Source organism: Apiospora kogelbergensis (assembly GCF_038363985.1).
Source record: "Apiospora kogelbergensis strain CBS 113332 chromosome Unknown utg000006l_segment0_segment0, whole genome shotgun sequence".
NCBI classification, from domain to species: Eukaryota; Fungi; Ascomycota; class Sordariomycetes; order Amphisphaeriales; family Apiosporaceae; genus Apiospora; species Apiospora kogelbergensis.
This window is the reverse complement of record NW_027117423.1, coordinates 1,094,099-1,121,512: the sequence shown is the minus strand read 5'-3', so window position 1 is coordinate 1,121,512 and position 27,414 is coordinate 1,094,099. Positions and strand designations below refer to the sequence as shown.

At 53.0% G+C, this 27,414-nt stretch overlaps 9 protein-coding genes across 9 annotated transcripts; 6 read left to right on the top strand and 3 right to left on the bottom strand.

The window, feature by feature from the left end:
• Nucleotides 1-1,364: 1,364 nt before the first annotated feature.
• On the top strand, nt 1,365-2,254 carry PG998_009184 (uncharacterized protein; the record flags this gene model as incomplete). Its single annotated transcript, XM_066876000.1, has 3 exons — nt 1,365-1,544; nt 1,675-2,090; nt 2,167-2,254. 3 exons carry the CDS (start codon nt 1,365-1,367, stop codon nt 2,252-2,254), a joined length of 684 nt encoding a protein of 227 aa, XP_066728156.1.
• Nucleotides 2,255-2,700: 446 nt separating this feature from the next.
• On the bottom strand, nt 2,701-6,600 carry PG998_009183 (uncharacterized protein; the record flags this gene model as incomplete). Its single annotated transcript, XM_066875999.1, has 1 exon — nt 2,701-6,600. One exon carries the CDS (start codon nt 6,598-6,600, stop codon nt 2,701-2,703), a length of 3,900 nt encoding a protein of 1,299 aa, XP_066728155.1.
• Nucleotides 6,601-7,740: 1,140 nt separating this feature from the next.
• Nucleotides 7,741-8,481, top strand: PG998_009182 (uncharacterized protein; the record flags this gene model as incomplete). Its single annotated transcript, XM_066875998.1, has 3 exons — nt 7,741-7,750; nt 8,062-8,111; nt 8,164-8,481. 3 exons carry the CDS (start codon nt 7,741-7,743, stop codon nt 8,479-8,481), a joined length of 378 nt encoding a protein of 125 aa, XP_066728154.1.
• Nucleotides 8,482-8,741: 260 nt separating this feature from the next.
• PG998_009181 (alpha-soluble NSF attachment protein) lies at nt 8,742-9,789 on the bottom strand (the record flags this gene model as incomplete). The annotated part of the gene is made up of 3 exons (XM_066875997.1): nt 8,742-9,463; nt 9,549-9,672; nt 9,757-9,789. The coding sequence occupies 3 exons, from the start codon at nt 9,787-9,789 to the stop codon at nt 8,742-8,744; spliced, it is 879 nt and encodes a 292-aa protein (XP_066728153.1).
• Nucleotides 9,790-10,171: 382 nt separating this feature from the next.
• On the top strand, nt 10,172-10,865 carry PG998_009180 (uncharacterized protein; the record flags this gene model as incomplete). Its single annotated transcript, XM_066875996.1, has 2 exons — nt 10,172-10,380; nt 10,469-10,865. The coding sequence occupies 2 exons, from the start codon at nt 10,172-10,174 to the stop codon at nt 10,863-10,865; spliced, it is 606 nt and encodes a 201-aa protein (XP_066728152.1).
• Nucleotides 10,866-13,070: 2,205 nt separating this feature from the next.
• On the top strand, nt 13,071-13,532 carry PG998_009179 (uncharacterized protein; the record flags this gene model as incomplete). Its single annotated transcript, XM_066875995.1, has 1 exon — nt 13,071-13,532. One exon carries the CDS (start codon nt 13,071-13,073, stop codon nt 13,530-13,532), a length of 462 nt encoding a protein of 153 aa, XP_066728151.1.
• Nucleotides 13,533-17,822: 4,290 nt separating this feature from the next.
• Nucleotides 17,823-19,756, top strand: PG998_009178 (uncharacterized protein; the record flags this gene model as incomplete). The annotated part of the gene is made up of 2 exons (XM_066875994.1): nt 17,823-18,125; nt 18,167-19,756. 2 exons carry the CDS (start codon nt 17,823-17,825, stop codon nt 19,754-19,756), a joined length of 1,893 nt encoding a protein of 630 aa, XP_066728150.1.
• A 1,110-nt stretch (nt 19,757-20,866) lies between these two features.
• PG998_009177 (uncharacterized protein) lies at nt 20,867-21,251 on the bottom strand (the record flags this gene model as incomplete). Its single annotated transcript, XM_066875993.1, has 2 exons — nt 20,867-21,129; nt 21,173-21,251. 2 exons carry the CDS (start codon nt 21,249-21,251, stop codon nt 20,867-20,869), a joined length of 342 nt encoding a protein of 113 aa, XP_066728149.1.
• Nucleotides 21,252-23,668: 2,417 nt separating this feature from the next.
• On the top strand, nt 23,669-25,138 carry PG998_009176 (uncharacterized protein; the record flags this gene model as incomplete). The annotated part of the gene is made up of 4 exons (XM_066875992.1): nt 23,669-23,824; nt 23,915-24,019; nt 24,099-24,490; nt 24,574-25,138. The coding sequence occupies 4 exons, from the start codon at nt 23,669-23,671 to the stop codon at nt 25,136-25,138; spliced, it is 1,218 nt and encodes a 405-aa protein (XP_066728148.1).
• Nucleotides 25,139-27,414: the final 2,276 nt, after the last annotated feature.

Here is a 27,414-nt window from a genome sequence, read left to right as displayed (position 1 = left end):
GCAATGGCCGTTGTGAGACACGAGATAGAGCCTGCTTGAACTTACATGGATGGGATCTGATGCATATTGGATCGGCGGAAGTCAATTAATTCTGTCGAACCTCGGACGACTGACGGCAGCAATGTAAGAGATGGGAAATCGATAGACCTGGAGAAGAGACGCGTGGTAGAGAGCCGAGTGCGCGACAGCCGACGACAGCTTACTTACCTCGCCTTGGCTGGGACTGGGAGCTGCAGCTGGAGCTGTTGGGCTAACACAGCATAGCGTCTGCCTGAACGGATTGAAACAACCAACTCCATCCTATCGTCGGACCCAGTCACCAGCGACCTCCTTGACAACGGGTCGGAATGCAGGCGCTCGGACGCCGATCGTTCATTCATTCATTCATTCAAGCATGTGAAATTCTGCGGAATCCACAGATTAGAATAGATAAAGTTGACGAAACGGTCAGTGGTGAACCCCATTGGGCGAGTGCGACAGCGCGTACGGCACAGTCTCAACACTTCACTCTCGCCAACTTAGTCGTGCCTTCGTGCGTAGCAGCATTCACACTGTTGCATGGCAGTATACTGGTATATCATCTCATAGTGTACTCCGTAGCTGCTACACTAGTCGTATCTGTTGGAATTATGCATCAAGCACTGATGCTTGCTAACTCTACTGGGAAAATGCAAAGGGGACCGTCTTCACACACACACACAATACGGATCATGTTTCATGGCATAAAATGTCGGCGCTCAACGGGATCGAATACTCAGAAGCGACAGAAGTCACCTAACATCCAATTCTTAGAAGCTCCATGCTTTGTCTGCCCGGCTAATACAACTTCATGCCCGTGGAAAAGGGGACAGGAAGCCTATTGTTCTGCAACACCGGGGGTCAACTTTCATGGAGAGGAAAGGAAAGAGAAATCCCAAGACTTCGGGCGCGGAAGTCCGACTTTTCTACTGCTGCGAACAGTCGATGGTGGGCGCCGTGGCTTATGGGGGTGGCTGGGGAATGTTCCGCGAACTGTGGAGTACTCTGTAGATTAATTGCAAGCAATGAACTCAAGTATGCAACTAAACCACTGTTTTCGCTTATCGCAATGTCCATGTCCGCGCCTACTGAGGTAACCTAGGCTACATCATCCGTTGACAACGACACATGACAATCCCATTGCGCCAACCCAGTGACGACGACTCCAGCAACCAGGCAACATCAGGATAGATATTTTGAGGGTTTCTTTTTCTTTTCTTCCGCCCCTGCGTAGTTTCCTCGACTTTTCGCGACAACGACGAAAACAAACACACCCCGACACCGAGCGATCCTGATAAATAAAACGAACCCGAAACAGCCGTGCTGCCGCCTTGCCATCGCCCACCATGGCCAACCCTCTCGACACCGACGCCGGCTCCGAGCTGTTCAGCAGCTACGAGGCCGAGTTCAAGCTTGTCCAGGCTGACCTGACGCAGAAGCTGGACCAAATTCCCGAGTTGAGCGGCGAGCCGCGAAAGGCCGCCATCAGCCAAGGAGAGCGAGCGCTGGAGGAAGCCGATGAACTGGTACGAACATCACCATCAGCACCGCCATCGTCACCGTTGTCGTATCTGTTGTCCTCGCAGAATAAGGAAACGGAGAATCACACAGCGTCGAGAGGATGACGTAGACTAATGATGTTGCACCATCCAACAGTTAGGAGCCATGCGCCTAGAAAAGGCCAACATCCCATCCGCCTCACGCACCAAGATCAACCAGCGCTTCCGCAACTTCGAGACGGACGTAGATAAGTACCGCCGCAAGCTGCGGTCGCTGGCCGATGACCGGGCGGCCCTCTTCGGGTCGCGGTACACCGACAACCCCGCGGGCGGGCCCGACACGCAGACCGAGCAGCGCCAGCAGCTCCTCAGCGGCACCGACCGGCTCGACCGCAGCACTCAGCGCCTGCGAAACTCGCAGGCCCTCGCCAACGAGACCGAGGCCATCGGCGCCAGCACCCTCGCCGACCTCCACGTCCAGCGCGAGCGCATCTCCCACACCGGTAACATACTCCTCGAGAGCGAGGGCTACGTCGACCGCAGCGTCAAGACGCTGCGCGGCATGGCGCGTAGGTAATGGACTTTTGCCCTTACACCCAGAAAAATCACAAACGTGAAAAGGGGGGTTTTAGCTGACAAATTCTCGCAGGATGGCTACAAATCGGGTGATCACGATTGCTATCATCACCGTCTTGGTCCTTCTTATCTTCGCTGTCATTTACAGCAAGTTCAAATAGACGTAAGAAGAAAGCAGGAATTGAGACGATAACGGGCCAAAGTCCGGGAATGGGTCGGGTCACGCAAATGTACTAATTGGGGAGTTCAGGAGTTCTTGGTAAAGAAGACCATGCCCGTCGTTCACGTATATACATAAGTAATAAGCATCAGCATGCGAATCACGGAATTCCATGTGTTTGAACCTCAGAAACTTTTTTTTAGTATCCTTGCCCACACCCTTACGCCATACCACAAGAAAACCAAAGCAAATAGTCTCGTGAACCGTGGGTTTAGGTGGAGAGAAAAACGATCTATATGAAAGATGCATGAATGAAAATGACCCTAGGCAGACCCATGTTATGTCGACAGGGAGGGGATATCTAGCAAGGCGCCCCCCCAATACGAGGCCCGCCATAGACTATGTATGGGTATCAAGAGCTCAACAAGGCTTTGGGCCATGAGTGCGTTACCTGCGACCACCTCGCCGTTGGAAGTTACCTGGCTTTTCCACCTTTCCACCGCCACGAGTAGAAGGGCCATGTCTCTTCTCCTCGCCGAGAGCGCGGCGACCACCCGACGAAATGCCTCCTCTGCCACTGTTGCCTCCCCGGAAGCCGCCACCTCGGCCACCTCCCCGGAAGTCGCCTCCTAGGCTACCTCCCCGGAAGTCTCCTCGTGAGCTGCCTCCCCGGGAGTCACCGCCTCTGCTGCCTCCTCGGAAGCCACCGCCTCCTCGCGAGTTGCCTCGGAAATCGCCACCGCGAGACCGAGGGCTGCCGCGGCCCCTGTTGATCGTCTTTTTAATGGTAGCGACGTCCTCCTCATCCACGTCCATCTCGTCGTCGTCGTTGCCGCGACGATTGCTGAACTTAAGGCGGCCACGCTGGCCACGGACACCAATATCCTTGCCACGAAGAGCTGCGACGTAAGCACCAACGCCGCTATCATCGCCGCCATGGGATGGCGTGTCGATGACCATGGCGTCGTCCTCATCGCTATCTTGCCCCAAGATAAGCTTGCCGTCCATATCGGTCTTCGCCTTGGACTTGCCAGCTTTGCGCATCTTGGTGGGCTTGGTAGATGATATACTGGCCAGTGCCTTTCTATCCAGGAGATCGAGGGGCTCATCTTCGTCTTCCATGATGTAGGTGTTACCGCCCTTCTTTCCCTTCTTGGACCTGGCACCATCCATTTCATCGTCAGACTCGCCCGATGCCTCGGAGTCGTCACTCGAGTACAGAGCCTCGTCGTATTCGCTCTCGAACCGAGCCTTCTTCTTTCCGTTGGTCTGCTCCTCCTCTTCGTCCTCGCCTTCACCCCTGGCAGCATCCTTCTTCCGCTTACTGCGCTCCTTGGACTTGCGAATGTTGTTGATCAACTTGCGGTCTTCCTCAGGGCAGTGCTTGTTGATGACATCTACACCAAAGCGTCGCACCATGCGCTCCAATATATGCTTGACCTTTACCCTGAAGTGACTCTTGTGGCCATGCGACCAGACTAGCAAGTTCGGGACCATGGTAGCCAACCGCGGAAGCATCATCTCTGTTGGTAAGCTGATGACACAGACCTTGACGAATCCGAGAACACTCCTGACGATCTCACGGTTGCTGGAAGTCAAGAAGAGGTCCATGGTTTGCACCAAGTCACCAAGCATCTCGTTGCTAAGCGATTGACGGAATTCGTACAAGATGCGAGTAATGGCAGTGATAGTGGCGGAAATCATGTGAGGAGTGCTACCTGCCAAACCAGCACTGACCATGGTGAAGTATTCTTCTATACTGGCCTTGCTTGATGCGGCGTCGCTCGGCATATTCGGGATCTTGCTGTTCTGAATCTCCTTGCCCTTGGATTCCTCAAGTTTCTCGCCCAGAGATACGAGGAGCTCAAATGCAGAAGTCCTTGCTCGTTCGTTGTTCTCGCGGCAGCAAATGACGACCTCAGATAGTACAGCTGGGATGAAATGCAGTGAGCTGTCAGGGATAAACGGAACCATAGAGGTGATTGCGGCAAGCCGCTCCCTTCGAGCAGGCACGGAGCATTTCTCGGCACTGGATAACAAAAGTAGCTGCAACTCGTCGAATCGTTCGTTGAGCGCAATTTGCCCGTTCTCCGAGTCTGCTAAACGCGGGATAAGCTTGTAGGCCTTCTTCTGCAGCTGAGGGTCGTCGTCCTTGACAATAATGAGAGACGCAATGTTGAAGAGAGCCGAAAAGCTCTGACGGGGCAGATATGCAGACATTGTAATGACAAGATCCATTAGTGTTTGACTCGTTGAAGGTCCTTGTTCCTTCTTCTTCTTGTCGTTTCTGGCAGCCACGACAGAGGAGGCGGCGATTTCTTGCTCTTTGCTGGCTTCGACCAGAGCATTTGCGAGCATTTCGCTGACACGGTCAAACGTTGCTACAAGCTCGCTCTCAGGGGTGATGCTCAAGTAAGCATTGATTGTCTGTAGGATAGGGCCTCTTGACTGGGGCAGAGTCTGGCCGTACACATTGAACATGACTGCGAGTAAGTTACTAGCGAAGGTGCCAAGATGAGCCAAGTTCTTCTGTGCGTCCGCCTTGGAGACTCTGCTCTGGAGTATCATGTCTTCTTCCTCCTCAATTGCCGTGATTGCTTGGTTAGATTCGACAAGAGTCCTCAGTGCCCGGCAAACGTCCAGGCGTAAATCAACTTGTTGGTATAACAAGTTCGCCAACATTTCACCGAATTGATTGTCAAAAGCTATCGTCAGGTCCAGTGGCAAATCGCAGTAGCCGGGGAAGATAGACCACGTCTGGTGTACCAGTGTTTCGTAAATCTTGATCTCCATAGTCTTTGGCGCATCGCCATGGTCAAGTACTTTCTGGAACATGGTCTCGCTCAAAGGAATGAACTCGGTTTTGAAGTGTTGTAGGTTGGCGTTGCTTGTGTAATCACGCAGAGTTGGCAGTAACCAAGCTCGACCTGGCTCCCCCTTAACAGGCTTCAGGAGGTTGAGCGGCAGTACACTGAGAACTGCTTCTGGGCCCATGGCTCGGATAGCTTTCCCGAGCACCTCGTCCGCCTCCTTCTTACCCATGAAAGAGTCGTTGCCCCGAATCTCACCAACAGATTTGGCAAGGTTCAAGAGAATCGGGTTTGCTCGCCATCGCAAAGAATCGTACATAGCACCAAATACGTTGAAGCTCTCCATCCAGGCAGCCTGGTACTTGACACTCAGCAGATCCTCGGCATGCTTGGCGATCTTTTCAAGTGTCTTCTCGTCAAAGATGGACGGCTCGAGGATGACCTGGTTGGGAACACATGTGGCAACAAATGAGATGAGACATTCCGATGCGGAAACTCTAATGTTATGCGACGAAGACTCCAAGAAGGTCGACACCATCTCGAAGAGCTCGGGGAGTTTTTGGAATATGTCTTCGGGTTCCATCTGAGCAGCGACCTCGTAACCTCGCGAAAGAATAGCAATCCACGGTGGCAGGAGCTGTGTGTCGTTTGCCGAAGGGCGCATTTCGGAGATGATCTCGAGAAGTCGAGGGAGTTTGGCAGAAGCAGCTTCATCAGCGGCCATGCCTGCGAAGATCATTTCAAAGATGTCAAAGACAGCTATGGTCATGTGCTCATTCCCACTCTTTGCTATGCTCAGTAGAAGCTCGCAAAGAGCCTCAATGTTCTTGCTCGGCCACCCACCACTGCCCGACGTAATGGTCTTGATGAGTTGCAGGGCGTGGATCAGCGCTGGGTCGTTCTCGGCATCCTTCTTTTGTTTCTTCGAGATAGCTGCCTTGTTAGCCTGCTCTGCCAGGCTTCTCATGGCAGTCTCTGCGCACAAGTCCGCCGCAGGGTGGTCGAGGGAAGGGCTTGGCGGAGGGTTCTGAAGAACCTTCTTCAGGGCTTCTTGCGCGCGCTTCCGTAGCTTGGGGCGGTGGTCAAGCGACAGGTTCAGGAGACCTGCAACTGCTCGCCGGGGGCTGATCTCATTGGTGGCAAGCTTCCAAGCCGCCGCGTCTTGCGCAAGCAGCAAGGACTCGAGGCAACCAACGGACGACTTCAGCAGCGCCGCCTCAGCATCGGCAAGTAGCAGGACCGGGGCGAGGAGCTGAAGGATCTGGGTGAACTTGGACCGAAGGAGCGGTTGGGGCGCATACGGTGTGATGACATCGAGAAGGTAGATGACGGCGGGCGTCAAGTCCTTGTTGATCTGGCCATTCGCAATCGACTGGTTGAGGAGGGCGAGGAGAGCCGCGAAGTATCCTGTCGGCGTGCGCGGGGTGTCTTGCTCCTTAAGCGTTTCCTCGACGGCGTTCAGGATGACGACAGTCTGCTGTTGACTCTGTAGGTTGGGTGACCGGATCTTGTCCAGCTTCTCCTCCAAAGTCGCCATTTTGTCTAAAACAGCAACAGTCTTTCTTTGCGCAATGTCGGCGGCAATGTTGAATTGAGAGCTCTCGATACCACAAAAAAGAGAAAAAAGTTACGATAAGCCCCACCACCCCGGCTTCGTGCGCTATCGATAAGCTAAGCGGTGTACCCATGTATCTGATAAGTACCTGGCGCCAGTGCTGAATGGATCGCCCTATCCAGTCAATTAATGGGATGTAAATCGCCAGCGGAAATAACTATGAACGAAACGACGACAGTATTCTTTAGCAACAACATTCATGGGCGTCAAGACTTCGAAATGCAGGGAAATCACCTAAGTTGCCCCAGTGTGAGTGGACTCAATGCCCCTATCCAGAAACATAACTTGAGCATTCTGAAACCTCGACTCAATGTCAGAACTATACAACTATATATAACTAGGAAAATAACTTATATATTCTACTATGCTCATATGCATGTGAATAAGTAACTTCCATTGACCAATTGGAGGTGTATTCTTACCTTTCGCACTTTCCGTTGTCGAATCCCCATGTTGGATATTCAAGTACGCGTGTATTCAGGGGTTTCCATATAGCAAGGCAACATATCTCCCAATCTATCAGGACAGGCCTGAGAACGTACCAGATTCTATACACTTACCTCTACATCCTCCCCACCCGTTCATAGGAGATTTTCTGGTTCATGTGAGGTTCCATTATACTTAACTACATGCATGCCCGTTGAGAGGCAAGGTTGCCAGTCGAACGTCCATATAGACATACTAATGTGGGTAGTGAAGGAGCCACATGCCTACATTAGTATTACAAGAAGGTAAGGATTAACTACCATAGAACTAACACATAGCAATCGTATACCGACGAGGGGAAGTACAAGTTAGGGAAGTGTCCGTCTCCCAAATACACGAAGTTCAAACGGATCTGACCCCATAGCTTCAGTTGCTCTTTCCTTTGCATATCCATTCCTTCCAGATGCTCCTTTTCGTCGAACATAGCTGCTTGTCTCTGCCTCCTTGATTCTTTTGCTTGTCCTACCTCCTCTTATCCTCCAACTTTCACACCTAGCCAGCCCGTTCACCCCTTCCAGTCATCCCACTTCTCTCATATCGCCACAACTTGTAATACTTGCCAGTCTCGTGAGCAACATGGAGCCATGTGAGAACTGCGGTACTCCGTGCTGCGACTAGCCTGCCAGTACCATTAGCGCCATGGAGGCGATTGAGGAGTGCGGCAATCCATACTGCAAACTCTCGGAAAATATTAGCACTGAAAATCTGATGAGTTGCTCTGCATGTCACGGCATTAAATACTGTTCCCATGACTGCCAGAAGACTCACTGATCATTCCATAAGCCTTACTGTGCACACCTCAGAACCAATGGTGTCAGCCCAGGGTCCCTTGATTTTGTTACGTATCACTGCAGGATTGCTCGCCACGACCGTTCAGCTAGGACACTCATGAGACAGATGGGCCATCCAAGCCTAGACGCAACTCACTGGTCCTTCACCAATGTGCCGTAAGCTTCCCAGTCCGAGTCAAGCAAGACAGCATGGCTCACCGAAATACAGCCCAAAGTCCGCCCCTACGCCCTCATTGGGCCTGTTCCGGGTTCTCTACAGTACAAGGAGAATATGATGATGGGCCTGTACAATGGATGTCTTGATTGGGCCCCTCGACCGGCATCCGCCGTTGAGATCAGGCAGCTGCAAGAGATTAAGGACTTTGAAGAAGAGCTATCTCGTGGCAAGGTCCCTCGCCTGAGCGCCGAGGATATTGGCTCGTTCGTGGTTGAACGCTATGATACTCAGTACTTCGATGAGGGCAAGTTAATGTTTAGTGTCGCTACTGATTCTATCCGTCACGTTTGTGGAAAGTGCGGGAAATAAGGAGTAACACGTCAAGGCCTAATGTTTAATCTGGCGAGAGCTTCTAATCTGTTGATAACGAACCATTTGCTTCGGAGGCTACCAGAAGAGTCACGTCTTCTATTATAATCCACTGCACTAAGTATACAATATGAACACCCGTGTCTTCTTCATGCTTTCTTGGCTTACTTGCATACATAAGTCATGCCTGAATTCAACCCAGAAAAACGCCTTGGCTTTAGCACCGATCCCAAAACACATCCTCTCTTCGTTGACCTACTCTACGAGAAGTCCTCCCCGGCCTCCACGATCGATTCCTTCACGCGGACCAGCAGGGTCGTCTTCCACTTGTCCAGCTTCGACATGCGGTCGTACTGGAACAGTTTGTCGGTGAAGTCGTCCTGGTTGCCGGCCTCGATGGCGGCGAGAAGGTCAACGAGCAGCTGATGCTCGCGGTTGCTTGGGAACGTGGGGTCCATGTCGCGGTACTTCTCGAGGGCGCGGTTGGCCGCAACCATGTCACCTGTGGCGAGGTGGCAGATGCCGGCCTTGAGGAAATAATCCTTGACGCTGTAGCGCATCAGGTTGTTGTTGAGCGAGGCGGCCGCCACCTTCTCGTATTGTTCAATAGCCTTGTAGTAGTCGGCTTCGAGCGCGGCGATGTCGGCCACCTTAAGCCAGAGCTTGTTCGCCAGGGCAGCGGCGTTGTCGCCCTCGTACCAGCCGGCGGCCTCCTCGTAGGCCGCGAGCGCGCGCTTTGTATCGGCCAACTGCGTCTCGAAAACCTCGCCCATCGACTCCTTGTGCTGCGCCGCGCGGCGGAAGTTGCCCGTCTTGCAGTACTGCTGGATCGAGTACTCGAGGCAACGCACGGCGTCTTCGGGCGACTCGGCCTTGTAAACCTTGAATGCATCCACCATATGATTGGCGGCGTCGTTGGGCTCCTTCAGGTTCTTATCCTGGACCTGCGCGGCCTTCTCGAAGGCTTGGCCTGCTTCCCTGCCTATAAAAGTTCGGACATGCCATTTAGTATTTGCACAGGTTGCCGTCGTTGGGCGCACACAGGAAACGGGCGACGATCGACGTACTCATCTTCTGCATGCGGAAGGCATTGGCGGCCTCAATGTAGAGCTCGGCAGCATCCATATATTTCTGCTCGCGACCTCCGAAGAGACTGAAGCCGCTCGATGCGCTGGCCAGCGTCTTATCGGCCTGTGTTTACATTGCCATTCATCAGCATGGCTTTCTGGATGGCGGGGTGTCCACCACTACATGGTGGGGCAGGATCAGGCTGACCTTCTGAAGCAGAGCACGCGGATCTCCTGCCATGTTGAAATCGGTTGAATGTGTATAGTATGTAATCGTTCTGGGTTACTGGTGCAGGACTGCTTTTGCGCGGCGGTTGGTGAGGGTCGCTCGGTTGATGTTGGTGGCAGGATTATGGATATGACAAGCCGCTGGAGCGTCGACCTAAAACACTCCTTCAGAGCTATGACGCTTCAGCTTCGACGTCCCCTGCAAGCAAGCCGCCAAGAGCGACCCCGAAAGTAACACTGACAGGCAGCTTTGCCGGTAAAACACACGTGCTACAATTCACCATGCTCGATTCGACATCTACAACTTCGCATTTGATATAAGCTTGGGGCCAACTGGCTGTTTTCCACTTTGTCAGGCAGCAGCAGTCTGTGAAAAGCCACCTTTTGACACGACCATGAGAGGCACGGTTTGCGCCCATTGCCGCCAGGCTTTACGGCAAAGCCTGAGGGCTCCTAGAGGGGCACCGTCGAGTCGATCGACCCAGCCGGCGAACAGTTTTGGATCGGTGACCAGGCCACTGGTTTCACAAAAACGACAAAACCACACCAGCAGCCAGGGCAATACCGATCCCGACATCCGCTCCGTCCTCTCCAACCCCGCGTGGTCCGTCCGCTCACTGCTGCCGCCGCAGACGTCCTCCCCCACCAATTCGCCGCCAGCTGAGAAGATAGACGACGAGATCACCAGCAAGGCCCTGCGCCACCTCCTACGCCTCTCGGCGCTCCCGCCCCCGCGACGCCCGAAGAGGAGGATGTGCTCCTGACGACGCTACGGACGCAGCTCCACTTCGTGCGCTCGATCCAGAGCGTCGACACGACGGGCGTGGCGCCCCTTGCGGCGATTCGCGACGAAACGGCGCGGGGCCGGCGCGAACAGACGATCGGGCTCGAGACCCTGAGGAGGCGCTTGCGAGCGAGGAAGTCGTGGGCCACAGCCGGCGGCCGAGGCGGCGGCGCGAGCAACAGGAACAGCTGAAGAAGGATGGTCAAAGATGCGAGGCTGAGGACTGGGATGCGCTCGCGGGAGCTAGCGAGACGGCGGGGAGGTATTTTGTGGTGAGGAGCGGCAAGGGAGGAGAGACGCAGTAAGGCAAATACGCCATTACTGTGACATTACTATTTTTCCTAGGAGTGAGAGAGGGCCAGACCTTCGACTGTTCAGATATCATAGACAGACTCTAGACTTCTCACCCAGGTGTCTCATGGCAAGCCTTACATAAGCCTATGTTTACATAGATGAACGATAACTGCCCCTAGCGGTGCAGGACGAAAGTGAACGACTTCGAAAGCCAGGGCCTCGGCTACGGTGGCTGTCTAAGCCAGCGTGTGTCCAACACTAATGCCAACCCCTGGAGTTATTCCTTCTAAGTTGCAAGGCTTTGTCGGAGTCTTTTAAGTTCATATATGTACGTGTAAGATGGAAAGAAATTCGATCTTTAGGGCCACCTTCCACTGCGTACCCCTAGATCTCGTAGCCCTCCCTTATGAACTATCTAAATCCGGGCGTGTTTCGAGATTTTATAGTTGGCCCAGCCCTCAATTCCATATAAACAGAGCTGTGAGAACCATAAGGGCATCACATTATTAGAAATTGTTTGGTTTGATGGGTTGGGTATCCTTTGGCTTGAGACCCATCTCTTAAGCTCGCATGGTTGTATCTGTCTCTATGTGCAGTAACACTCATATCGAGGCTTTAGCAAAAGTGGCCATATGGTTTATTGCAATCGGTGTGTCTTGGTTTACTGTTGGTAATGTTCGTACTCCGAATTATTTTATTGCTGAGGATCCTACGATAAAATGATATCGAAAGTCCTCAGTGAGATATCAAAGTGGCCATGCACGGTCGTTGTGAAAATACCACTTGTATCTTGCGGTAGCTTACCTAGTCTATCGAATACAGAGGTCATGTATATACAGCCGAATGAGTTTGGCATTGCTCATATCAACTTGTCAACCCTATTCATGGTAAGCTTCTGGAAAGGGGCTTCCAGCTGTCACATCTTAGATGTTTATGATGGGTGTCGATATACCTGGTATGTCACTTTTATGACAGACTCTTTCCTGGCTTCAACGCCTGAAGTATTCATCAAGGACTCAAATGTAACGGAGACTACGGTGATATATAGCTATGTACATAATATGTACCTATCATGCTCCTAAGTAGAAGATTATAACTGAAGGTTTTAACTGCTGAAACAAATTCCTTGCACCGCTGTCGCTTTAGATATGGGTAGTCTCTGGGTTTACGGTGTTATTCGTGTCTGTACATCGGGTTCACATATCCTCTTAAGTAGATGGCGTCCGAGGTTGCGTTCGCCATAATATGTCCATGTTACGTAGCTCATCTACGATCAAAGTTATATTTTGATCGTCTAACATTCATTGTGTAGGCAGGATCTCGGTTGAATAAGCCGTTCACATTTTGACTACATTTCTCATTGATCTTGAAGCTCTATCTCATACTCGAAGAAAGGGTGATGTCTTCTCAAAAGGGTATCTCGACACTCTCGCTGGGACTTGAACAGTTTACGAGAGGGACCGATTAATACTTTCGCGAATAGGCATGGCCACTGGACTGGTATCGATTCATCCGGCACCCACCGATGTCGCCCCAGCTCATCAATATCGGATTGTTTAGATCGGTATCCAAACTTTCCGTCATTTGGCTTGTTGGGTCTGGCTTTTCAGTTCTCGAATGACCAGTCAAGCGCGAATAGGTAGCTATCTCGGGAAGGAGGTTGGTGCTTTCACCAAGTTCAAAGAACCTAACCTGACCTGGCCGTACAGGTGGGATTGAAATCGGCTCAATCGAGGAATTCGCCGCGGAGGAGTGGGTGCCTATGCACAATACATCGTGTTATCCCCAAGAAATGGACGATTGCCCCATATTGATCGTAGCGATATGCAGATCTCTAGCTGTTTCCGGCAACGCCTGGTCGAGATCGCGAGTCTTGATTGGTGGACGGAATCAAGGTCGCAACATACAGCGTGACTATTATACCCTGCCAACCACTCGATACGAGGACTATGACATCGGGAGTTGCGGCACCAGCTAAATGGCGCGGCAACGTATCTGACGATGTTCACGCTACAAGCAAATGCCTGCCATGTTGACGTAGGAATGGAAAAAAGGCAAGCGGCGTGACATCCTTCACAACACACCTTAAATAGCGTTGGGCATCCTTCGATATATCCTTTCATCCTCACCCTCCAACTCATTCCCCCAAAGAGTAACCTCCCCTAGATCTACTCAGCCAACAAACACCACAAAAACACTCCCCCAAATTCTTCAAGATGCAGTTCACCAGCACCATCGTTCTCGCCTTCCTCTCGGCCCTCGCCACCGCCGCGCCGGCCCCCGCTCCCACCTGCGACTCCACGCACGCGGCGTGCCGGGCCGCCGCCGTTTCCAACGAGGAAATCATCGCGTGCGACAAGACGCTGACCCAATGCGTGGGCGCGTGCCTGCAGGCGCAGACGGTGTGCGCCTTCGCGCCCGATGCCAACATGAGCTTCTGCGCCGCCCAGTACGTCGGCTGCTCCGGGCTCGACATCCAATCGCTCCAGAATTGCGAGGTTCAGGACAACGCATGCCGCGTTGCACCCGACGCCAACATGAGCTTCTGCAGCGCCCAGAAGGCCCAATGCAACGGCTTCTGCGACGCCGCCTACGATGCGTGCCGCGTGGCGCCCGATGCCAACATGAGCTTCTGTGCTTCGAAGTACGCCAACTGCCTCGGCTACAACCCTTTCTAAAGGAGTAGAAAGAGGAGATATGGAGGGAAAGGACGCCGACAAGGGCCCTGTGGTGGTCATACCGCAGCAACAGCGGTAGGGACATTGAACCGGTTCTCACAGGTTACGAGTGAAGTTGACGATGATATGACAGCGGAAGACATAGTCGCGTAACGAGGAATAATGATACTGTACATAGCTTGCTGGCAGTACAAATGGCCAGCTAATATAATGTAATCAAATCAATGATACCAAAAAGTACTGTGTATGTAATAGTAAGTGGGCGACGTGGTGGCAGCTCTTGCGCTGCGCGTAGTATAGTAGAATACTATACGACGAGAGGCGTCTAGTATAGCTGCCTCATCCAGCCACAATGCGATAGTCAAATGCAGTCGTATAGTCGTCCACAGCTCAGAATAGTGACTGTGGCGCATGCGTGTGGATGACAAGTGCATATGCTTTGTGGAGTAGGGCATGGCTCCGCGACAGCATGGTACCAGCCGGAAGGCTTATCTTCCCTCTACAGAACTCTGGTCCTCCCGAGAGACTACCATGCTGTCATGTAGGCTTTCCGTGGCAAGGCCATTGCGTCAAAGTATGCGGAGTCTGGCGTAACCAGATGTTGATTGAATCTGGCTGGGCATAGGCGTTTTCGGGGACAACCTGCCGAACTGTGGCATTTTACTCCGTATCTTCTAAATCTATTAGGATGCACTAATTCAACCACTAAAAGTACAGCAGTTCCACGGTTCGCCAGTGGACATAACCCCCTGTGCAGTACCCTGTGTACTCGAACTCGGGGCGTCCTTGGGTGCTCGGTGGATGCCATCAGGCTCTAAACGGCCCCCTTTCCAGGCCGTGTTTTAGCTTCTTTCCCCAGGCACGGCAATGACAAAGACATACCAAACCCACAACATGATTATGATTGACAGATACCCACGACTGGTTCCGTGGTTTCAACCACTTGAAGCTCAGGAGGAGATGATGATACACGTTCGGACGGATACTAGCCTAGATGCCAGCCATAATGACGTACCCGTCATCCAAGTAGTGGCGTTTGATGGTACGGTACGGCAGTGGCAATGTGTCAGCATGTTTCCGGTGCCTCCGTCTCTTCAGAGGCCCTCTTCGCTTCTGGCCCTGCCTTACATGAAGTTCCGACAGAGAGGTCGACTTTCAAGCCCGCGATATACAGCTCTGCATGGTTTCTAATCATGCCAGACCATCAATGATATCCCAGCATTCCAATTCTGCACTCATCTAGACACGCCATTGAGTGTTCGTTCAAGATATACAATCTTCATGAGGGAAGATCGGTACACCACATGTAGAGTTCCGCGAAGCATACGAAGACGTGATAGCCTCTCGTATATCACAGTCTGGTGCACGCCGAGTTTCATAGGATTTGGGTTCTGGCGCGGGACTGGCTTCCACGACTATCAGAAATGTCCAGCAAGCAAATCTGGCGGCCCCTTAACCAGACCTCAAGTGACCACGTGGGTTAGGGGTTTGGCGACAAAGCAGGCTTTTCTAGAAGATTTCGTGCCGCAGCCAAGCAAATTGACAGGCAGTATCCGCTTTCTAAGGTATAAGCCGGCTGGTGACATGCCATGCCAGCATGCCCAGTCGCCTATAGAGTAGCAATGGCAAAATAGAGGCATCACATGCACAATTATGGGACCTCGGAGGCTGCCACATTGGCACTATATCTTGCCCATTATAGAGCGGCAGGCGTACCTGATACGCAGTTGTAGGTCCGAAGGAGGCGCACGAATAGTCTCAGAGTTTTCGGCTCGCTTACAGCTTAAAAACATTGAGTTCTGACGTGGTATTGGAATTACGGATTCAGTTCGCACACGTGGGCTGCGCCCCTTTTTCGGGGAGGTTGAGGAAAATACGTATGCGTAACCAAATTGCCACTAAGGATCAGCTATGTAGATGCCTTGCCCAAGAGCCCGGTAGATGTAACGATCCTACCTGCTATGTAAGAAGGTCAATGCTGGGCAACGTAGCGGGAGATCAACCTGAAGAAGCAACATGAATAGATATGAATAGATATCGCGATTCGCAAGCTTTCTAGAACTCCGACATATTGGTAGACAAGACAGACAGACCCCTTATCACAGCACATATTGCCTCCCAAGCTAATGGGACCGACGCGATGATACGCTGGAAGTAGGATTATGTATCTATCTAGCTATACATACATACATATTGACGAAGTCTGGAATGCCGGGCGAACGGCTCTCGCCCGTCAGAACTCCATCAACCATCATATTGTTGTCACCGCCAGTTTCGGTCAAGACAAGGGGCAGAGGAGACGGTGGTGAAATGTCGAACGACACTCGACAATATTTTGACATTGGATTCAATGCGACCCGCGACCTCACCGATATTCCATATTCTGATAAGCAGCAATTCCTTGATTCTGTTCTACACAGAGATATGTGTACGTACTCGGCGGATAGTCCGCGGATATTTGGTCCCAACGGCTCGGAGTCGACCCCAAACTCGGAAATTCTTGATGCATATCTGTCGTCCTGCAAGGCTGTTGAGCCAGGGTCACCAGATTGGTCCCTACTGTATTGCTTCAATATCTGTATGAGTTAGTGCCATTACAGCAAAGAAGGTTAGGACCGCTTGGGAAGATCCAGAAAAGAAGGAATATCTGACACGCCTAATGCACGCTAAAAGCCCACTGTTGGAGAAGCACAGGCAAGGGGGAGCATGTGTGAAGAATTCCGCAGCGGGTCTTGGAACACGGAACTAAATCGAGAGTCGAGAGCTGGTCAGCCATCATACATGCAAGTCTGTAGATTATCGCATCTTCCCCCAGCAAAGGCTGAGATCGGGTTCTGTCCACTTTGCGCCCATCATAATTCACCACAAGCATGCAGACGTCTGGTTGCCGCCGAACATCTCTATTACAGAGACACGGATAAGGGGTTCGCCGAACCGGGGACGAAACTCAGGCTGAAGGGCTTGACGGACTCGACGGACTTGACGATATTGTGGAGGAGGACGGAGATGCCTCCCAAAGACATCTAGCTGATAGAGCCCCAACGGCAGCGGGATCCACTGCCGGATCGGGAAAGAAGCTAGGGTGAACTAATGGTCTCGACCCCTGATGCTGCCCTGAGCCGTGCCCTGAGCGTTTTGTAAGCGTCACTGTCAGAATGCAGCATGAATTGACAATGCAAGGCACACACGCTAGTGCCATGCCCGTTGAGCGTTGCACCGGACGCCAGCTCCGACCAGGATAATCTGGAGATTGCATGAAAGCCATCAAGTGCCGCGCAGGTGCCGAGACTCAGGAAGAGGAACGGATGCATACACCTACCTACGTAGGGACATGTCTCCCGGGTGTCATCAGGTGTTACTACGCAACGATGCAGTCGTGCTTCATCCCAGTCTGGCTTGGATCAAGTTCAGAGTCACATCGCAACCTGGTGTGTCGGCCGCGTGTTGAGATGGTTCGTGATGATTGATGACTATTCAGAGACTATTTGAGGGCCGTGCAGTGGTGGGCCGTGAAGATCTTATCTTAACCGAGCTCGCCAGCATTTTCACTTTCTTCTTGCAGCCTTCGCCGCCAAGCCCTATTAGGAAGCGAGCCCCCTTTGAGTCCATTCGGGACTAGTAAACGGTTTCCGCGCGCTGTCGCATACTCCGTAATCCGCAGCGCAGCCCAGCGGGTCACCTGGTGAAATGGCGAAAACTGGACCGATTTTGGACAAGACCCCTGGGCCCTTCTTGAGCATCGCCTGATCAGTGCGGACAGCCCAGGTATTCTGCTATCCTGTCCTCCTGTCGCTTCTCTCGGCAACCTTCAGACCTGGACCGCGCGCCGAGCCCTGCTCCTGGGCAGGGGCAGTGTGTAGGACACACTCACATGGGACTGTAAGGCAGGCACGCTTCCAGCTTAGCATGCGGCCTCGTGCGGAGTCCCTCCTTGCAGCAACAGCCTCTCGTACCGCATGGAAGAGGCTATGGAAATTCGAGGGGATACAGGGGATGGGTCTCCAGGAAATTGGATGCTGTGGCATCCGAGCAAGATGCGAAGAAGCACCCGTAGAGATTTCACCATGCCCTTATTCGCGATTATATATAGAGGATGCCATCTTGGCTTACCGTGACTTGAGCTCTCCTTTCCTGGTCAAGGCACTTCATTCCTTTGAGCCACCGCCTCACCTCAGTCATTCTTTTTGTAAGTGAATAGCTGCCAAGGCATATCTTCCTTGTTCGGTCATAGGCCGTCTCCCCGATATCGACTATGGCTAACCCCACCCCCAGTGAGCTCTAGTGTCAACCATGTTGTTTAACAAGTTGTTCAGCCTCGTCGCTGCCGTTGTGCCTCTGGCCGCGGCAGTCGATCTCGACGGCTACGAATATGTCGTTGTTGGTAGCGGTGCCGGTGGAGGTCCTCTCGCCGCCCGCCTGGCCATGGCCGGCCACAAGACACTCCTCATCGAGGCCGGCGACGACCAGGGCAAGAACATCAACTACACTGTCCCGGCCTTCAACGCCAAGTCCTCCGAGGACGAGCACCTGGCCTGGAACTTCTTCGTCCGTCACTACGAGGACGATGCCAAGCAAGCCCGTGACTTCAAGACCGTCTACGAGCTGCCCGGTGGCGGCGAGTACACCGGTCTCAGCCCCCCGAGGGCGCCAAGATGAAGGGATCTCTGTATCCCCGTACTGGCACCCTTGGTGGCTGCACTGCCCACAACGCCCTGATCGCTGTCTACCCTCACAAGTCTGATTTCGAGTACATCGCCACCATGACTGGTGACAACAGCTGGAGCCCCGACAACATGCGCACCTACTTCGAGCGCATGGAGGACAAGAACTACCTCCTGCCGGGCCTTAACGACGGCCACGGCTACGACGGCTGGCACTCGATCGAGACCGCCCCCCTGACCATTCCTCTGGGCGACCCTAGCATCATGTCCATGCTGTTTGGCGGTGCTTTCGCTCTTGGCAACCTGACCAAGTCCCTCTTCGATATCGGTACTCTGCTTGCTGGTGATGCCAACGCCAACACCGACAAGCGTGATCAAGACCCTGGCTACTTCCAAATCCCCATCTCCACCAAGGACAACGTTCGCGTCGGTTCGCGCGAGTTCGTCCTCCAGGTTCGCGATGCCGTCAAGGACGATGGCAGCAAGATGTACCCCCTGGACGTCCGCATGAACTGCCACGTCACCAAGGTCACCTTCGACGAGACCGTTACCCCTCCCCGCGCCACTGGCGTTGAGTTCCTCGACGGTGCCCACCTCTACAGCGCCAGCCCTCTGTCCCGCAGCGCTAAGCCCGGTGTCCCCGGCTCCGTCAAGGCCTCCCGCGAGGTCGTCGTCGCCGGTGGTGTCTACAACTCTCCCCAGATCCTCAAGCTCAGCGGTGTCGGCCCTGCCGAGGAGCTGAAGAAGTTCAACATCCCCGTCGTTGCCGATTTGCCCGGTGTCGGTACCAACCTGCAGGATCACTACGAGATCTCGGTCCAGGCCCGCCCCGACAACGACTGGGTTGCCTTCAACGGCTGCACCTGGAAGGGAGATGAGAACGACGCTTGCCTCGAGAAGTACGAGAAGGCCCCTCTGGGCGACAAGGGTGCCTACGCCTCCAACGGCCTCGCCGCCACCATGTACAAGAAGAGCAGCACCGCCCTCAACAACGACTGGGACACCTTCGTGTTCGGTGGCCCCGTCAACTTCCGCGGCTACTTCCCCGGCTACAGCATCAACGCCACCGACGAGCACGACTGGTGGACCTGGGCCATTCTCAAGTCTCACCCTCGCAACACTGCCGGTGGTGTGACCCTGCGCTCTGCTGATCCCCTTGACATGCCCGACATCATGTTCCACTACTACTCGGAGGCCAACGGCGATTACAAGAAGGACATCCAGGCCATGGTTGAGGCCGTCGGTCTCGCCCGTGATGCCTTCGCCCGCCAGCCCGTCAAGGTCACCGAGGTGATGCCCGGCAAGGAGGTCCAGTCCCAGGAGGAGATTGAGCAGTGGATCCAGGACATCACCTGGGGCCACCACGCCTCGTCCACCTGCCCCATCGGCACCGACGCTGACCCGATGGCCGTCCTCGACTCCTCTTTCCGCGTTCGCAAGGTCCAGGGCCTGCGTGTTGTCGACGCTTCCGTCTACCCTCGCATCCCCGGTACCTTCACCGCCGTCTCGACCTACATGGTCGCCGAGAAGGCTGCCGATGTCATGCTCGCCGAGCTGAAATAGGAGCACAGCAGAAGAAGGGCTTGCTAGCACGGCAGGAACAACCACATAGTTAGATCTTAGTTCGTTTTTCACCAGCCAACAGCAACAACAACAGCATAGTTATTACGATACCTGATACCACATCAATACAATATACCACCATCCTTTTTTACCCAATGTTTTTAGTCTCCATAATGTTTTGATTTTGATGGGTGATGCACGCAAGTATCATGACTCGTAACAGATTCGGAAGACGGCAGCTCGGAATTTCGCGATCGTCTCCACGATCAGCCCATCAGATTGCTACTTTGCTGTGCCTCGCCCACCGATTGATTCTCACTGCCAACCAAGCAGGGATCAACCATGATGCAGCACGAACGAGGCGTAGGAAGCTTGGCATTGACAACAACTCGTGTGTTGTTGAGGCTCCAAGCCGCCAGGTACCCTTTTCCTCTCCACCGCGCTCAGGCGCTGATGTCTGATGTTGCTGTCGGCGCTGGCTGGCCTGTGGGACCGGACCGTTGCAGTAGATCCCTTGTCAGAACTGTCAACGAGAGACAGAGGGTGAGAGTGCCACGGATGAGCCAGCATGTTCCGAGCAGAATTCCGGGGTCACAATTTCTCATTTCTCGTCGGTAACGCGGATTTACAATTGAGAGTAGAGTAGTGAGTAGTGCTTACTTGCAGATCTTTACACACCGCTGAGACAAGAACCATCATTTGCTACTCTTTTTTTCTCCTTTAGTGGCTGTCGCACTTCCAAAAACAAACTTGGCAATTTAATAACCCGAGGTTAAGATCACCATAATTGACCCAGAACCACGGGATGCGAGAAGACCGCAATCCAGACAGCTGACAAACCTGGGCGCTAACCACTACCCACGTGGGAAACAAGAGCCAAATGTCAACGAAGATGAGACGGCAGATGTTTCTTCGGGACACAAGCTAGCAGTGACGCCAACTGCCGTTCAAGTAAGTGCCGTTAATTTTCCTAACGGGCTAGCATTTTAGCTTCTTCACTGCTAGGGGCAGAAACAGGGCACTTGTCTGGGCTCGCTTTTTTTTGTATAAGATGTGCATGAATCCGTCGAATATAGTTGTGACTGACCAGCAGGAAGCAGGCAACACGAGCTAGCGTACCCTACTAGACTGCCGGATTTGAACGACGACGATACCCACATGTTGACCAAGCAGGCATGGCAATGGCGGCATCGTAAGACCGAGGAGCTGGGAAGCGCGACTGCGCGAAATCTCTCTAATCTCCATGTCCCAGGATGAGCGCAGCTCAAACTCCAGTTCTCCTGCACGCACCTGAAACAGAGCGCGGTAAAGATCGTCGGCAGCTCTTGTCTGCTTGTTCGTGTTGATGTGATCTGCAGCCTTTCTTTCTTTACCTACCTGCAATAGATATGCATACATACACACGTATTTACGTACGTCGGTGTAGTACAGTAGTTTGGAACGTGGATGCAGCATGTGGGTTGTTTGAAGTTTCCTCTGCAAGTTGTGCCCACATGTTGTTCATCGTCGATATTCCATGCCGACGTGCATATTCTGACACGTCTAGCAGTCTGGACCAGAACAAATAGCTACGTAACCTAGCCAACCTGCCAGCTGCTCGGCCTTTTTGTTGATCGCATAACCGTTGCACCACTAGCATCGCCATCGCATCATGGTAATCGGTGATTGGCACAACGTTTTGGGCACAAAAGCCCCTGCGCTGTGCCATGTGCCTCGGCAGCAGTCGATTCGTCTTACGATCGCACAATAGCACTGCTTGCATATAGCCAGACTGCCCTGGGCTTCCGAGTGCAGCAACATATGTACATGCAAACACAAGTGAGATTTGGGGTCATTATCTCGTTGTTGGCGACATAACATGCATAAAACAAAATGATGACTGGTGATGACCGATCAGAAGAGAGATATGCAGGCATATGCAGGCAGGTGCAGTTGCAGGTGCAGGTGATAGTTGTCACGGGCAGAAGCACGGGCAGGGAGAGCAGAGCATAGGAGCAATCTGATATGACGTTCAAATGAGGTACGGCTATGCCGGACGAGACTAACCGGACTTGAGGGTGTCTCTCGCCAACTCGTCCGAGTTGAGTAACATTGGGGAGATCTATATTGATGTCAGATTATGAACTTCACCAAACCTGGGTCTCCCTCTTGCATGCATACATATGTATGTATGTATGTCTGCCAGTAGTCTGCCTCTCTCCATTCCTCTCCGCCCCGCCTGCCCTCCATCCGTTATTGTCGGGCCAGATGCGATCAAATCGGCCTTCGTTGCTTCTTCCTTCTTCTCTGGGATATTCCCTCAGAATTGGGAATTAACAGGGCCACAAAAATACGTTGGAGCGGAGCAGTCTAAACTAGTCACAATTTTTCAAGCCCGCCTCTGGCTCTCCTTCTTTGGGCTGTGCCTGATCCGCCTTGTCGTTACCCCCCTACTTACCCACACTTTGCCATATGGTTGTCAGGAACCCCCCTGTATCTGTTCCTGTCCAAATCTTTGGGTAATGAGCCGCCGTTTCTTGGCGTAACCGCCTCTTCAGGCGTTACATTCCCTCCTGGGTATGGCGTGATATCGCTACTCCAACTGCTCGCTGCTACTCAACTGTGCCGGTGCATGGATTGTGTCCGGCAAGCAATTGAGGACGTGATGTACATGTGTACATGCAGGAGAGGGCCTGTGTCCAGAGTCTGCGTAAGTGCCGGCTGGGATTCCTAGATGGGAACCAGGTGAAAGTAGCTCCAACTTACAGAGCCCAGTCCCCTGAACTAGGACCTGTCACCTCTGGTCCCCTGCATATGCATAGTTATCAGTGTAAGCCTGAAAAGAAATAAGAAAATCAGTAGTCTGGCTCATCACCTTTGCATCCGGCCGAGAGAAGGAGTATGTTTGCGAGAGATAGACAGCAAAAGAAATGATATGCTTCCACTCTACTCAGTCACCAACGAAGCTTAACGGCTGCTAGTGTAAATATCGGTTGACTATTCGAAACGCTGCTGTAGTAGCGATCGTGTGCCCAGGTGGCCTGTTGTGCAACCTCCCCTCGGCCCCCTTCAGGCATGAGATATGTATGCCATCCTAGGTCAGCCAGCATCCCCGGCATGCCCAAGCACCTGCCGAGGCCACGACGGCTAATCCTCCACAACCCTGCGGAGAGGTCGTAAAATGCAATTAGCAAAGACGGGGACCGTTGTGCGCGGCGTCTGTCTGGGATATGGAGAGGGGGGACAGAAGAAGAGGGGGTGTTATACATGTACATAGGCACAGGAGGCCCAAGCTACACACTACTACCTCAATACAGGAAAAACAAACCTGGTCGTGCTCGAGGGCATCTAGGGTATCTAGGGTATGTAGGTGTGTACGAGCCCCCCCACACCTGCCTTTAGGGAAAGAAGGTGGTAAATCTGGAAATTCCAGACGGAGCGGGTAACCACCCGGTGGTGCGTATTTCCATACCCACCCACGAACGGTCCGGGCTGCCCATTTGGGTCCCAGGTCACAGCGTGGGTGGCCAAACAGCAGATAACATTGAACGAGACCCTTGCTCGAGAAAGGGAAAGCATATCCTTTAAGCAATGCCACCCTGCCTTTCTACCCCCCATTTCACCTGCAGCTAATTGTCTTGTCAAGTATATGGGATATATCTCCGTTGTAATATGATAGGATCTGAGATCTTCTTTGCCTATAACTTCTGCTGAACGCGCTGCTCGAAAAGACGGTTCTGCTTTGGACCCTCCTTCCCAGGAACGCTTCTCATCGACAAGGTAGCAGTTTCCCCAAGGAATGTGGCAGGGAAGGATATCTTAAGCACCATCATCCAGCCAAATCGAATGACGACGACGTAACGACGGGTTATATATAATATCTAATAACGACAAACCCGACGGTCTTCCAGCAACGACGCCGACGACGACAAAATGGATGTCCAGGTCCCTAACCGAGGGCCGGAGCTCATGGCGGTTGATGTATGCTTCGCTGTTATGGCCTTCATCGCATGCGTACTGAGGGTGTTCACGAGGTTATACATGGTGAAGGCCTTTGGAGCCGACGATGTGCTCATGGTGGTATCGACCGTAAGTACCGCCCCGTTTCATGGCCGAGTAAACTTGCTTGGGCTTCCTCGAGAGATTACCCAATCGTCCGATGCTAATGTGTGATGCCAGGTCTTTTTCCTGGTATACTCCTCTTTCTCCATGGCCGGTGTTCAAAACGGAACCGGCCATCACCACAAAGACCTGGAGCCGACGAGTATCCAAACAGCGATGAGGGTGAGTCCCAGGCTTCTTCCGTCCCAGCCCAGGGGTAAAGGGGGAAAAGCGGCGTGTGACTGACCATGTAAACCTGCAGTGTTGGTGGATGTGTTATCTCACATACACGTGCTCCATGATCACCTCCAAGATCTCCATCGGCCTCTTCCTGCTGCGGATAGCCGTCAAGAAGATGCACCAATACATCATCTACACCGCCATGACCATCTCGGTCATCTCAGGCCTGGCCTTTTTCCTCGTCACCTTGTTCCAGTGCAACCCCTCGCCGTACTTCTGGAACCGATACATCCCCGGAGAGCAGGGAAGCTGCGTTCCCTCCAGCGTGATCATCGGGCTCGGATTCCTGTACACTTCGTTCAGTCTCATTTCCGACTTCACGTTCGCTCTCCTCCCGGCCGTCCTTATCTGGGACCTCAAGCTGAAGCAGAGGACGAAGTTCGCCATCATTCCTCTGTTGGCCATGGGTTGCGTGTAAGTTCTCCCTTGTCCCCGAGATGGCTTTAGCGCCTTGGGTAATATCACCGAGTCACAAGACTGACTCATATGTCATGTAGTGCAAGCTGCGCCGTCGTTGCTCGCTACCCTTACATGCCTCGGCTCCGTGAAGTCGACGACTTCCTCTGGGCTACCGTCGACATCGCCATCTGGTCGACCGTCGAACAGGGCCTCGCCATCACGGCCGGTAGTCTCGCCACCCTGCGACCCCTATTCAAGCACATCGGCTACAGCCTGGGTCTCACAACGCGCCCATCCGATTACGCCGCCGGTGGCACTGCAGGCTACGCGGGCCACACGGGCGGTCCGGCGTCGCACGCACGCAGCCGCAAGATGAGCCGGAGCGGCCTAGACGACTTCAGCGGACGGTCGGGCCAGTTCTCGCAGCTCAGCGACGAGGAGGCGCGCATCGGCAGCTCGGCCGGCGGCAACACGATCCCACTGTCCAAGGTCGAGGTCCGCATCACCGCCGGCAGCCGCAACCACCAGAACGGCAGCAGCGGCAGCGGCGGTGACCGCTTGCGCGCCATGAGCGAGAAGAACGAGAGCGAGGAGGAACTGCGGACGGGAAATCAAAAGGTGGTGCAGCCCACAAGTTTCGTGTCTGACGACGAGCGCCGCTAATTCAGGTGAGATTATAGAACTGGAATAAGAGCATCGTACGAACTGTACAGATCTCGTCCGAGAGGGAGAACTACGGCGAATCGAAGAGCCGTATCTAAAGGCGGCTTGTTCTCGCCTTTTCTTTCCTTCTTCTCCCCTCGCCCCATTCATGCTCCTTTTCAGTAAGGCCAGCAGCCCGCGATAAGGAGACAGAGCGAGTCGTCGAGAAATCCAAATCAACAACATCAAATCCAAAAAGAAACGCCGCCATGGGCCACATGGGTGAAGGGCATAATGTTTGCCATCTTCACAACCTTCTTGTAAAAACTTTCATCTGTAACAATAGGCATTTTTTGCGTGTCATGGCTATGACTTTCTTTAACTGGAAATACCCTCGCGTATGGATTGGACTGTTTTAAGGATAGTTATGTGAGTTCTAAGCGTCAAATTTATTAACGATTCGATCACGCATGTTTGGAATGTATGTTACGCACTTCAAGAGCCTGGTGCAGTTCATCCCCCAAGTCTTTCGTTCAGCAGTGACTGTCATGCTCTGGTGTTGGACCGAGACATCTCGCGCAGCCTAGCCTGAGCAAAACACGCCGTCTCGAGGGATAGATAAGATAGATATGTCATAATCGGTCGATTGAGCCGCAACCAGGTCAGCACAAGTCACGACAAACCCGGCCAGCCTCCTTGTTGAGATTAGAGGTCTCCCCCCCCATCTCCGGCCCACCACTCTGCAGTACACATCGTCAGAAGCTCCGACGCGAGAAGTATTGCTGCTTGCACGCCCACATTTACGGTGGAGTTGGTTCGTGTTTTGGTTGACTCGGGACGGGGACGGGTCACGCCATCAAATCCATCCATCGTCTCAACTCACCCATTCGTCAACTTTTTCTGAACTTATCTCCAGTCTCGTGGGGTCGTTCTTCGTGTGCGTTTGAAACTTGTCGATCGCCGTTGCGTTCTGCTTACGTTGCCGTGCACAATAAAATGATAGAATGAACAAAAGCAACCTTGGATGCTGGGCATATAGGCAATTCCTACCACTTTTATCCTAGTGCATCGACAAACCGTTGGTCCAGGCTGATCGACCAACCAGACAGCGACAGCTAGAGAGGGCGGGGGAGCATACCACCGGCGTCGTCCCGTAAGCCAAACAAAATAGCGCTGTCGTGGAGTCGTCTCAAGAAACCATAAACGCATACATACTACTAGTACATACATGGTAAAAAAGTCGGCAAAGACGAAGAAATTGGTTCAGTCGACTAACGTGTGTGCACTGAAGGAAAGCTTCGCAGGATCGAAACGTAATGGTGCCTGGACAGCCTGCCGTCATAGCGCTTAGAGGAGAGGCTGAACTGCTATGTATTGTGCTTTCCCATATGCAGTTTTATCTTTCCCTACTCAGGTCCCCGTTCTCACGATGCGAGGGGGCGTCCAAAAGCCCCGTTTCTCTGGAGCCTAGACCGCAGACCGCTGCACCTCGAGCCTGGCGGAAGAGAGCCAGGTGCAGAGCGCCTCAAGCTAGTTGGTTTAGCTGCGGCTCAAGTCGTGACCATCGCTCTCGTTGGTTCTGATCGAGGAGTTTTCAATGGCACAAGCGCTGTGTCATTACATCATTCCCGCTCATTAGCGGTGCTCACAGTTTGGGAAGAACAGCGCACAACAGGGGGAGCTTCCACCTTCCTGTGCTTCCCTCCGGCGCAAAGTCGCCTGTACCTGGCTTCCCCGTACGGTTCCCCACGAAACCCCAGGTCTCTTCTACAAGCTATCTCTACTGACTGATAGCTGATAGCTATCTCTCTCTCTCTCCACACCCCTCAATTTCTCCCTCCTCATCCCACCACAACCTACAAGCATCTCCCCCTCACCTACCCACCCCCGGCCTGCCGTCTTCCACGCAAACAAGGTGGCATTCTCCCAATCATGTCCATAGTTCAGTCCAACATTGCGGTTTAATCCTTAGCTCCAAATCACTTCCTTCGCTTCTCTCGGCTTGCCTGAACCAGAATAGACAGAAGACGAGGACGAGTGGAAAAAAAATCCCTTGGCCTGCCTCTGCCGCTGCCATCTCGCCTTCGTACCTGAATTGAATTCCTTGTGTCTGCCACACTACCTCTCAACTGCCGTCCGCCCTTTTTCTGGTCGTGATTGTGCGAATACCCTCAATATAGCTTAATATTGCAGACTCAGACTTCATTGGCTATTACGTGTGTGTCTTTGACCCGGGTGCGATTCTGGTGCCAGCAGCAGCCTTCCACTCGAGCTCTCGAAACCCCTTCACGGCCCGC